We start from the raw sequence: 12,184 nt of genomic DNA, 5'->3' as shown, positions 1-12,184 counted from the left end.
GGCATTTAAATAAAAATGTCCGCCGCTTTTTTCCGGCTTTTAAAAAAGCCGGAAAAGAGCGTCTAGACTGGCCCCGATCCTCCGGAAAAAGCGCCCTTTTCCGGAGGCTCTTATTCCTAGCGGGCGCTTTTTCCGGAGGATCGGGGCCAGTCTAGACGCTCTTTTCCGGCTTTTTTAAAAGCCGGAAAAAAGCGGCGGACATTTTTATTTAAATGCCGCGGGGGATATTTAAATCCCCCGCGGATTTCCCTACGACGACTCACGAAATTTACATGCCCCTTCCGGAAAAGGGGCCAGTGTAGACGTAGCCAAGTTGTTGGAACTGTCCAATGGATATTGTTGGCCAAGAGTAGAATATAGTAACAGAAGACTTTTTCCAGTTCCTCTTCTGATACTTTATTCATACTTATTCTGTTAAAAGACTGATATTTGCATTTATATTGATTACTTCATATTTGACTAGATTAAGCTTATAACTTAATTTATATTTTGAATACAAATAATACACTTACGAATCTACAATATCACTAAGCCTGGGCATAAATGATGTCGCAAGATGGCAATTTTGGAGGAAAACCCATTGTCCACTAAATAACTGTGCTTTATGTATCAAATCTTCAGCTTTGGTTCCCTGACCACGTCCCAAAGAAACCATTTTCACATGCTGTGTGCTTCCTTTTATTTCCTGTGCAAGGCGCAGAAGCTGGGCTGCTGGGTCTGTTCCTGTTTAACAATATAGAATTTATTTATGCAGCCAAAACATCTTTATAGTTACATATTTAAAAACATGTTATATCTTTAATTACCTCACTTATAGGAACAGTACTCTGTTATTATTTTGACCATAAATTAACTACCATATCTGTACTAAATATGGATACATTTTATAAGGGCATCATGGGGTGAAGAAAAACGGGTTATGTTATGTTAAATTATCAGAGGAATGCATCGACACACTGATGAATAAGAATGATAGTTTGATTATATTAGTTAAAGAATTTCTTACAATGTTAACTATTACAGCAAATGATACTGAATAGTATAATGACTACTTATCTTTGGTTAAGTTAATTTAGTGTTATTTCAAATCCTGCACAAGTAATATAGAGCCAGATCACTCAGACCTCTTGAAAAACCAGTAGTGGCAGTTTAGAAGGACAACAACTCTGGAAAATCCATATAAGGTCTGGCTTTGTAACTCTGTGCTGCCTCCTGATTCCTTAACTCTCTCATTAGTGACAACGAACAGGTCTTCCCCTGCTAGCAGCTACCTTGGAACCCACTGTTAAAGGGAAATCTGAAGGTTGAGTAGAGTTCCATGGTCAGAGGTACTGGTGGAGTAACAAGGAGCATCCCCCACAATCCTCCATCTTCCTGTGATTTTGCTCAGTTTAACAGGAAACAAGGATAACATGAATGCAAAAGTTGGAACAATCTAGGAAGCAGGGACAACCTACTGAATGTAAAAAAACAAAGCTAGAATCTGAAAAATAATGCTTCATAAACCCGGTGTTTTGTGCTTCCTCTTAGTTTATAAGTATCTCACCATGAGAATGAATAAGTATTAATGGAGTGCTGGCATTGGAGTCTTCATACACTTCTTTCAAGTTAATCCCTCCAATCTGAAGATATCTGGCTCCTAATTTCTCAGTAACAAACTCTCGCACTGCACTATTTAAACTTTCTGGTCTGAGAATTTTAATCTAACAATAAAATATGAAAGTTGAGAGAACAAATTTATCAAATCTTTTAAATTAATATTAGCATAATAATTATGCCTGTGATAAAAATTAAGTCAGGTTGTTTTGTACTGTACAGTTCTAAAAGATTCCAAAATATCAACATTTGTGCTTTATTTGACCAATATAAAAAAAAATTGGAGGTCATTGTATACTTCTCACTATACATCAAGGGTTGCCACCTTTTCAAACCAAACAGTCTAATTACATCAAAATTCAGAACAAGTGGTCAACAAAGGGCTGTATAAGAATGCAGGGGTCAGGAGAGGGGTTTGGCTGTGTGTGGGGCTTGGGGAAGAGGGTGGGCAGTGCTAGAGTTGGGTCAGGGGTGGGGGGCTTAGGGCAAGGGGTTGGATGTGTGGGCATTGGATGCGCTGGGGCTGCAAGAGTCAGGAGAAGACTTGGGGGGCTCATAGCAGGGGGTGGGGGTGCAGAAGTGAGAGGACGGGCCTGGGAGATGTGGGGGCTGAGGGTAAGAGGTGGGGGTGCAGGATAGGGGGTTGGATATGTAGTGGGGCTTAGTGCCGAGGGGATGTAGGAATCAGGGCAGAGGGTGGAGGGTTAAGGGCAGGGGGCTCAGGGCTGGGAGGTCTGGGGGAGGCTTACCATGACTTCCTGTGACAGTGAAGATGGTGCTGCTCCAAGGGGGCACAGTTTCTGCCCCCCCCCCAGCATCTCCCCTGGGGGGCAGTGGTTTCTGGCCTTTCCCTGGTGTGTCCTGGGGTGGGGAGATGCTGCACTGTGTTTCCCAGTTGACCCTTCCCATGTCTCCTGGCATTGGGAGGGGGCCAATGTGCCCCATCCCTGCATCTCTTGAAGGTGGGGAGGCTGCCAAGCTGTGATTCACAGCCCCCCAGTTTGTCCTGGGGCCGGGGACCTGCCAGGCTGTGATTTGTGGCCCCTTGGCATGTCATGGGATGGGTGGGGGTCACTGAGCCACGGTTTACAGCCCCCCAGCATGTCCTGGGGGGTAGGGGTTTGTGCCCCCCCCCTTGCGTGTTCTGGGGAAGGATTGAAGCTGGGACCAGGGCCGTGTGGTGGGCAGCTGCACCATGTGCCAGGGCTGGAGCCAAGGCCATGGTGCAGCTGATCTTGGGTGTACTTCAGCCCTGGCCCCAGGAGCAGCCACACCGCAGCCTGGCCTCTAGCACCGACAGCCACCACGCAGCCTGCCCTGGGAGCAGCTGGGCATCCACTGGTCCCAAGGCAGCTGCCCAAGCTGGAGCTGGGCTGCGGTACGGTTGTTCCTGGGGTTGGGGTACACCCTGTCCCAGCCCCTGGAGCAGCTGCACCGCAGCCTAGCTTTAGCTCTGGCCGCGCCCACTAGTGGCTGCCAGAAGAACCATATTTGACACCCTTGTGAGCCATATTTGGCTTACGAGCCATAGGCTGCAGACACCTACTATGTTGGTTTTCAGGTTGCTTTGTACTTGTTTGGTGTAAAGCAGCCTGAATGTAGATGAGAATTTGGGCCTTCATATAATTCTTTTTATTTCACAAAATGAATAGCAATGTATTTAATTCAGAAAAAAACCACGCTTCAATTGCATTATAAATAGCTTTCTCTGAAACCTGTCCCCTTTATTTTTTTGACAGGAATTTTGTAGAACTTGCGTCTTCAACATTACACCATTGACAAATATTTTGGAATTTAGGACTACTAAAACCTATATCTAATTTAAATTGTCAACAACCTCTCAAATATTTTGTAAAAAATATTCCCTCATTTTCTTTTCTTACCAATATAATTCTTTGAAATGAAGAAAGATTCTCCCAGTGAAAATCTACCACAGCACTCTCAAGTCCAATTTTTTCTTTCAGTGTCTCTGATTGCAGGCCTGAATCTGTTATAAAATATAAATTCAGAGAAGCAATTATACAACAATAATAAAAAAGACCAGCACACACAGACTATTTTTTCCAGTGAGTACTATGGATGTTAAGGACTAGTTGACTAGTTGCTTCCCCCCACCCCCTTGCTGCCTTTATCAGATAAAAGCAGCGAGTGGGGGAGAAGAAAGGGGTACTTCAAAGCAGCAGCACTGCATGGAGCCCGGGGTCAGCTGCTCTGTGCAGTGCCGTGGCAGTGTTTCAAAGGGGCAGTGCCACATGGAGCCCAGGAATAGCTGGGGAGTCCCTTACCACATGTACCCATTGACCAAAGACTTAAGATGGCTTTTTGTTTTTTTTTAAAGCTAAACACATGATTTTTGTCAACTGAATCAGTTTCAAGAATGGCACTATCTGAATAATGCTGTAACAAATCCCTGCCCCCCTAAGATGCTATGATTGTAGCCATGCTGCACATGCTGGCCACCTCAAACTTCATGGTGACAGAATAAAAATGGCCATACTGGGTCACACCAAAGGTCCACCTAGCCCAGTATCTGGTCTTCTGTCAGTGGCCAATCCCAGATGCCCCAGACAGAGTGAACAGAACATATAATCATCAAGTGATCCCTCTCCTGTCATCCATTTCCTGCCTCTGACAATCAGAGATTAGGGACACGATTCCTACCCATTCTGGCAAATAGGCAGGGCTCGACAAATAATACAATCTATTCACCCGTGACGAGTAGATTGTAACCCAGAAGAGCCGGGTTCGGGCGATCTGCGCATATGCAGAACGATGTGCGCACGCGCAGATCGCCAAACAGCGTGGCTGGTGAGTGGGGCTCGCCGCGGTTCGGCGAGCCCTGCTAATAGGTATTGATGGATGTAACCTCCATGAATTTATCTAGTTCTTTTCTGAACCCTGTTAAAGTCCTGGTCTTCACAACATCCTCTGACAAGGAGGTCCACAGGTTGACTGTGCACTGCTTGAAGAAAAACTTTTTTTTGTTTTAAACCTAATACCTATTAATTTCATCTGATGACCCCTAGTTCTTATGTTATGGGAACAAGTAAATTACTTTTCCTTATTCACTATCTGTCATGATTTTATAGACTTCTATCATATTTCCCCTTAGTCTCCTTTTTTCTAAGCTGAAAAGTCCCAGTCTTTTTTATCTCTCTTCAGATGGTACCTGTTCCAAACCCCTAATAATTTTATTGCCTTTTTCTTAACCTTTTCCAATACCAATATATCTTTTTTGAGATGAAGCAGTCACAGCTGTATGCAGTATTCAAGATGTGGGTGCACTGTGGATTTATATAGAAGCAATAAAATATTCTCTATCTTATTCTCAATCCCTTTTTAAATTATTCCTAACATTCTGTTTGCTTTTTATGACTGCTGCTGCAAATTAAGTGGATGCTTCCAGAGAACTACCTGCAATGATTCTAGATCTTCCTTGAGTAGTAATAGCTAAATTAGTCCCTGTAATTTTGTATATCCAGATGGGATTATTTTTTCCAATGTGCATTACTTTGCATTTAACAACATTAAAATTCATTTGCACAATCACTTAGTTTTGTAACATTCTTTTGTGCTCTTCACAGTCTGCTTTGATCTTAACTATTTGGAGGAGTTTAATACCATCTGCATATTTTGCCACCTCATTGTTTACCCCTTTCTCCAGATCATTTATAAATATGTGGAATAGGATTGGTCCCAGTATGCACACTTGGGGGGACACCACTAGTTACTTCTCTCCATTCTGAAAACTCACTATTTATTCCTACCCTTTGTTTTAAACAGTTATCTATCCATGAAAGGACAACCCATGTAGACAAACTGCTCCAAAAAGCACAAACATCTATAGTTATTAGCAGCTCACTGGGGAAGTTCTGATTCTCTCCAATCGCAGGCAGCAGTAGACATGCATAGTAACCAGTTCATTTCAGCACTTAGTATGTTATGCAGCCAACTTTACACAAAAACCCTGTAGGTCTGTAGATATCAACACAATCCCAAAAATGAATCTATGATGATTTACAAAGTTGTGTGATAGTTATTCTGATATAGTCCCTCATGTGGACCCAATTATATAGGTACAAAGATGCACTATATCTGCATAGTTTATTCCCCTTCTCATACAGGAATAGCTCTATCACGATAGAGTACCTTTATAGTGGTATTATTGAGACCTTCTAATATGGGAGCAAGTGGTTATCACAGAATCATGAACCTTGAGAGGTCAACTAGTTTAGACCCCCATGCTAGGCAGAATCAAGTATTCCTGGACTATTCCTGTCAGGTCTTTCGCTAACTGATTCTTAAAAAGCTCCAAGGCTAGGGATTCTACATCCAATCTTGGAACCTTATTATATGCAAAACTATCCTGATAGTTAGGAAGATATTTCTAATATCTAATCTAAAAATGCCTTGCTTCAGATTAAGCCAATTACGTCTTGTCCTACAGTCAATGGACAGGGGAGACAACTGACCAGTCCATTTCATAACAATTGTTAACATATTTGAAGACTGTTATTAGGTGCCCTCTTCAGTCATCTTTTACACATGCAGTTTTTAAAATCTTTCCTAATAGGTCAGGAATTCTAAACTTTTAAATTTTTTGTTGCTCTCCTCTGTGCTCTCTCAAATTTATTCACATCTTTCCTTGATGCCCAGAACTGGACACAGTGCTCTAATTAAGGCCTCATCAGTGCTAAGAAAAGTGGTATAATTACCTCCCATGTCATACATAAGAAACTCTATTTATAAATCCCAAAGTGATATTAACCTTTTTTGCAACTGGAGCAGATTGTTAGCTTATGCGTGGTGCACTATAACCCCTTGCAACATGGGAGTCCACATGGGAGAGATCTCAGGTCAGCAACCCCTGGGGCATTGAATAGTATGCTATGGGGCCTCCATAGTACTGCCAGTTGCTGAACTAGGCTTTCCTGTTGGGCTTGCTGCTGGGTAGCCAATGCCCTCATCATCTCCTGTTAGTGGTTTGTCACCTGTTGCAACAGTTGTGTGTACTGCTCCTGTTGGCAAGCTTGTTGATGCTAGCCTTCTATGAGCCATTTCAGGACCTTGTCTGATGCCATACTAGTGTTGCTTGCCTATGCCTCACTAGTGCAAAATGAAAGGGGGAATCCTGAGTAATGTCTGAACGTCCCTTTGATTCCCTAGTCTAGACCTCTCCTCAGGAGGAAGAGAGTGCCCTCTGGGGCAGTGCCCATATTCTCCAACCACATCCAATGCAGGGCAAGTAAGCCCATCTCCCTTGTGAAGCATTTATGCAGTTCCCTGGTTTGTTCTCCCCAACACGTCTTCAGGTCTGCACTTAGCTGTGTGCCTCAGTGGTCCAGTGGCTAAAGTCTGTAAATCCACCCCATCTTCAGGACAGTGTGGCCCACTGGCCAAAGTCATTAAACTCACTCTGGTTTGCAGGGCAGCATGGCCCACTGGCCCAGTCAAACTCACCCTGATCTGCAAGGAAATGTGGCCCACTGGCCAGAGTCAGTAAACTCATCCCTGTCCACAGGGCACTGTAGCTCATTGGCCAAAGTCATTAAACTCGCTCTGATCTGCAGGGCAGTGTGGCCCAGTGGCCAGAGTCACTAAGTTCACTCAAACTCCTAGGGCAGTATGGCTCAACAGACAGAGTCAGTAAGTTGCTCCAGTTCCCAGGGTAGTGTACCTCCCTGGTTAGAGACAGGAGATAGGGGAGAGGGTTACATCCCCCAGCACTGGGGTCCAGGCCCTCCCTCTCTACTGGACCTCAGCCCAGAGCCCAATTAGTATCTGGAGCTCCAGCCACTGAGTCAGTGGGGAAAAGCTCCAACTGAAACACTCTGACTCCTGATGCTGGCTCACTCAGCAGTTAGCCATCACCTTCCATTAGGTTACTTCCTTCTGTTGTCTCCACGGTTATGGTATGGGTCTTTGTCTCCTCTCCCTGCTCTAGGTTGGTCCAATCCTTGAGGCCTCTGAACTCCATGAAGCCTCTGAGGAGTGTCTCACCTTCAGCCTGGGTTGTGGTGTTTCTGTGTCTAGGTTTGCACTGCGGCTTGCCTGGAGCAAGTGGTGCACACCTTCTCTCTCCAGCAATCAGTATAAGTGAGCTGCTCCATATTTATACCTGTGCAGCTGGAACATGCACAATAAGGAGGAAGGAGTATGGCTTTGTTAGCCCCCAGTATAGGGGTAACCCTCTCACCCAGCGTGGTTTGAGTGCACCCTGTCACACCCCCATACCTTGTTCAGCAACTACTGCTTCTCCAGTTATTCCCCATTTTGTAGTTGTGCAGTTGGTTTGTTCTTCCTAAGTGTAGTAATTTGCACTTATCTTTCTTTAATGTCATCTTATTGAGTTCAGACCAATTCTCCAAATTGTTAAGGTCATTTTGCATTCTGATCCTGTCTTCCTAGGGCTTGCAACTCTCCTGTTTGGTGTCATCTGCATATTTTATAACCATACTCTCCACTTGATTAACCAAATCTTAATGAAAATATTGACTAGTACCAGACCCAGGATAAAACCTCTGCAGGGTCTCACAATATATGGCTTTCTATTTCGAAAGTGAACCATTGATAACTACTTTTTGAGAATAGTCTTTCAGCTAGCTTTGATTTATCTTACAAGCAATGTCATCCAACACATTTCCTTTGTTTACTTATAAGAATGTCATGTGGCACTATGTCAAAGGCATAATTAAAATTAACATATATATCATGGCTAGAGCTTACCCCCTCCTGAAAGCCATCCACGAGGTCTGTCATCCCAAACTGTGGAGAACACAGTTTGACTAGCCTGAGACCCAACTCTGTGGAGAACTGTGGACTAGCCTGAGACCCAACTCTTTTCAGGGGCCATGTTGGGTCTCAGGCTAGTCCTCACAGTGAGTGAACAGAGAGTACCACCTAACCCCACTGCCATCTATGCTCCACTCCCAGCCTCAGCCCCTGACTGCGAGCCAGTAGTGGCTTCTACTCTCACCCCCAGCCCCAACCCAAGCCCAGCCGTGGCTCCCCAGCCAAAGATTCCCTGGCTGAGGTTCCATTTGAGCTGCAACTTCATTCCCAACCTTAGCTCTACCCCCAGCTGCAGCCCTAGCCTTGGCCTATTATGCCTTTCCACATCTCCTGGCCCTGGCAGAAGTAGGCAGTGTGTGTGACTGTGAAAAGTTTGGGCACTCTGCACTAAGCCACTAATCTTTTCAAAGATTATATCACTAATTATATTGGTATAAATGAAGTGATACAACATGTGTGTTTACATAAGCCCAAAGTATCTTGTTGAATCAGAGCCTTATAAGCTTTACTCTCCTGGTTCATAAAGTCACTACAAATGATCAACATGCAGCTTTACTTGCCGGTAGAGGTAATATTTTTCATTAGATCAAGATCTGCTGTTGAACTTGTACGGAACTCTTGTCAGGTCTGGGATCTCTGTATAAGATTGAAAGCTTGTCTCTCTTATCAACAGTGGTTGGTCCAGTAAAAGATATTACTTCACCTATCTTGTCTCTATAAATATCCTGGTACAGACACAGCTACAACACTACATATAGATTTACTAGGCACAACTAAGGATATAGTACTCCTTATGCAAGATTAAAGTTATAAACAAAATAAAAATAAAATTATGAGCTTGTACCTTGCTGTGATGCTGCTGGCCTGTAACATGTACTGAGTAAATAATATGGGTTATCACTGTTTAGGAAAGAACTCCATTGTTGAGAATTTGATGCAAGGGATTCACACAAGAAATTGAAAGGTTGCATGTGAGTGCTCATGTACTGACATTCCTTCCACATGGATTCAGTAATCCAGAGACAAGGAGTTTTATTAAACACATATGGATCTAAGCAACAACAAGAATTATAGGATTAGAACATATGAATACTTTGCTGCTTAGAGTTTCAGTCATATGTCACATGAGTAAAGTAACTATGGTCTGCTCACTTAAGTTTGATCATAAACTGAAAATATAAAAGGAGACTATTTAGGAAGATTACAGTTTATGCTTTTGGGGTATTAAAACAGCTTTGTTACATTACCATTACACTATTCTACCAATGTTAATGCTGTTTCACTAGAATGAGAGGGTTTTTACTCTGTGCAGTATCTGGAGTTGTTTGAGATGTGTCCTTCTAAGGGTTCCCCATTTTAGGTGCAGTGCACCCCATTTGCCTTTGATTGGAGACCTTTGGTTGCAGTGCCCAGTCAGCCCACAGACATGTTCCAGACATCCATGAGTCCTTTACTTAGACACATAGGGCTGTGCAAATGAACTACCACTAATTGCCTTCTGACATCCAAGGTAGGAAGATACCTTACTCCCTGGTCTGATGTGGATTTTGGAAAACAACTGGGAGATGAATGGCAAGATGAATATTAAATTCAGAAGATGCTTGAGGTAGAAATTTGGAATGCAGTCACAACAAAACTTTTCTCTTGAAAAACTTGATGAAGGGAGAAAGGAAACTTACTCACCTTGTGCATTAACGACAATTCTTTGAGATGTGTGTCCCCGGGGGTGCTTCATGGTTGGTGTTGGGCTCACCCCGCGCTGCAGATTGGAGATTTTTTCTAGCAGTATCTAGTCAGGCCATGCATGCACAAGAGTGGTACATGCCATTTGCGCCCATGATGTTTGCACGCGTGGTCTGACTCCCCTCAGTTTCTTCATGAACACCCTCTTATGTGACTGTCAAACCAAAAAAGAGGGGAGGAGGGTTGGGTAGTAGAGCATCCATGGGGACACGCATCTTGAAGAACTGTTGTTGCTGCACAAGGTGAGTAACTTCCCTTTCTTCTTCAAGTGATGTCCGCGTGGGTGCTCCACTGTTGGTGACTACCTAGCAGTATCCCAAAGATGAAAGGCAGGCTTTGGCTAGGTTTTTTTGTTCAGATGAAAGGACTGCACTGGCTACTACAGTTTGTAACCATTCGTGTGGAAATTGCATAGTGCCTCATGAAAGTATGGTTAGAGGACCAGGTAGTGGCATGGCAAATGTTCTGGAGTGGAGCTCCCTTCAGGAAGGCTGTTGATGTTGACATTGCTCAAGTGGCGCATGCCTTAGGGAGCATAAGAAGAGGTGCCCCTTGGAGGAAGTAACATTGGATGATGCAGGTTGTCACCAGTTTTGAGACCCTCTGTGATGCTCCACCAGTGAAATAATAGGGTCTGTGATTATGGAAGGGCCAAGTAAGGTCTATATGGAATGATAATGCCTTCTGGACATCCAGGGCGTAGAATAGCCTCTTCTTGAGAAGCATGAGGTTTTGGGCAGAAGGCCAGGAGGACGATAGGAGAAATCAGAACAAACTTTAGGCAGGAACAAAGGGTGGAGGTGCAGAACCACCATGTCTTTGTGGAATATGGTGTAGGGAGGGGATACTGTGAGAGCAGCAATCTCACTAACTCACCTTGCCGATGTGTTGGCTGTTAGAAGTATTTAGTGTTAGGAGATACAGCGAGCATTTGGTGGCCTTGGGCTCAAACGGTGATCTGGAAAGTGCATGGAGTACCAATTCTAGATCCCACATGGGAAGAATAGGACTACGTGGTGGAATAAGATTATGTAGCACTTTGAGGAATCTCATAGGAATAGGATGAGCAAATATGGAGAAACTTGGATTGAAGGGTGGAATGCTGCAAGTGCAGCTTAGATGCACTCTGAATTATGAAACTAATAAACCTTGTTGTTGCAGAAAGAATGTAGTCAAGGATCGTGTGGGGAGGTGCACATAAGGGATGGATGTCATTTCTCTCACACCAGACAGTAAACTGCCTCCACTTATGGAGGTAAGTTTTGTGAGTCATCTGACATCTATTGTGGAATAGGATGCTTCTTACTTGCTATGAACACCTCTGTTCTGCCTCTGAGAACCAGCGAGGAGCCATGCCTTCAGATGTAGTGTCTGCGGCTGCATGTGGCAAAAGTGCCTCTGTTCTGAAAAAGAAGGTCTGAGTGGGTTGGAAGTGGGTAGGGAGGTTGGAGGGACATCTGATAGCGATAGGGAAACCAGATCTGCCTGGCCCACAATGGGGCTATGAGGATGACTAGGACATTGTGTGACTATCTTGCAGAGAACTCTGGGGATGAGCGGGATGGGAGGAAAGGCGAAGAGAATGTGGGTATTCCATGGGATAACAAAAGCATCTCCTAATGATCTGAGTTCTATGCCTGCAATGGAGCAATAGCGAGGGCACTTGGTATTGTGGCATGTTACAGAGAGGTCTTTTAATGGCCAAACCCATTGGTGGAAGATGTCGTGCAGGATCCCGGTATGGATTTCCCACTCATGCTCTACTGCAAACTTGAGGCTGAGGATATCCACAATAACATTCTTGACTCCAGGTAGGTAAGATGCCGTGATGGTGATATTATTGTGGATACGCCAGTTCTACAAGCATACCAGCTCCGCACAGACATAGTGGGAATGTATACCTCCCTGTTGATTGATGTAAAACATTGTAGTGACATTGTCTATAAGGATGCAGATCAGGGAATCCTGAATGTGTTGGCAGAAGTGTTTGTAGGTGTGCACAGCTCGGAACTCCAGGAGACTGATGTGGAGCCTGGATTTGTGGGTGGACCAT

At 44.1% G+C, this 12,184-nt stretch overlaps 1 protein-coding gene across 1 annotated transcript in view; it reads right to left on the bottom strand.

Moving 5' to 3' along the window:
• DNAH14 (dynein axonemal heavy chain 14) overlaps positions 1 to 12,184 on the bottom strand; it is a 605,515-nt gene that overhangs the window by 53,831 nt on the left and 539,500 nt on the right. The window contains exons 73-76 of the mRNA XM_075925276.2: positions 9,233 to 9,439; positions 3,480 to 3,583; positions 1,547 to 1,703; positions 513 to 723 (exon numbers count right to left, since the gene is read on the bottom strand). Of these exons, the coding sequence (XP_075781391.2) occupies positions 513 to 723; positions 1,547 to 1,703; positions 3,480 to 3,583; positions 9,233 to 9,439 (679 nt within the window). The remainder of the gene's footprint in view (positions 1 to 512; positions 724 to 1,546; positions 1,704 to 3,479; positions 3,584 to 9,232; positions 9,440 to 12,184) is intronic.

Source organism: Pelodiscus sinensis, chromosome 3, assembly GCF_052426305.1.
Source record: "Pelodiscus sinensis isolate ZL-2025 chromosome 3, ASM5242630v1, whole genome shotgun sequence".
Lineage (NCBI taxonomy): Eukaryota > Metazoa > Chordata > Testudines > Trionychidae > Pelodiscus > Pelodiscus sinensis.
Note: the sequence above shows the minus strand (reverse complement) of the source record. Positions and strands in the feature narration are given on the sequence as shown.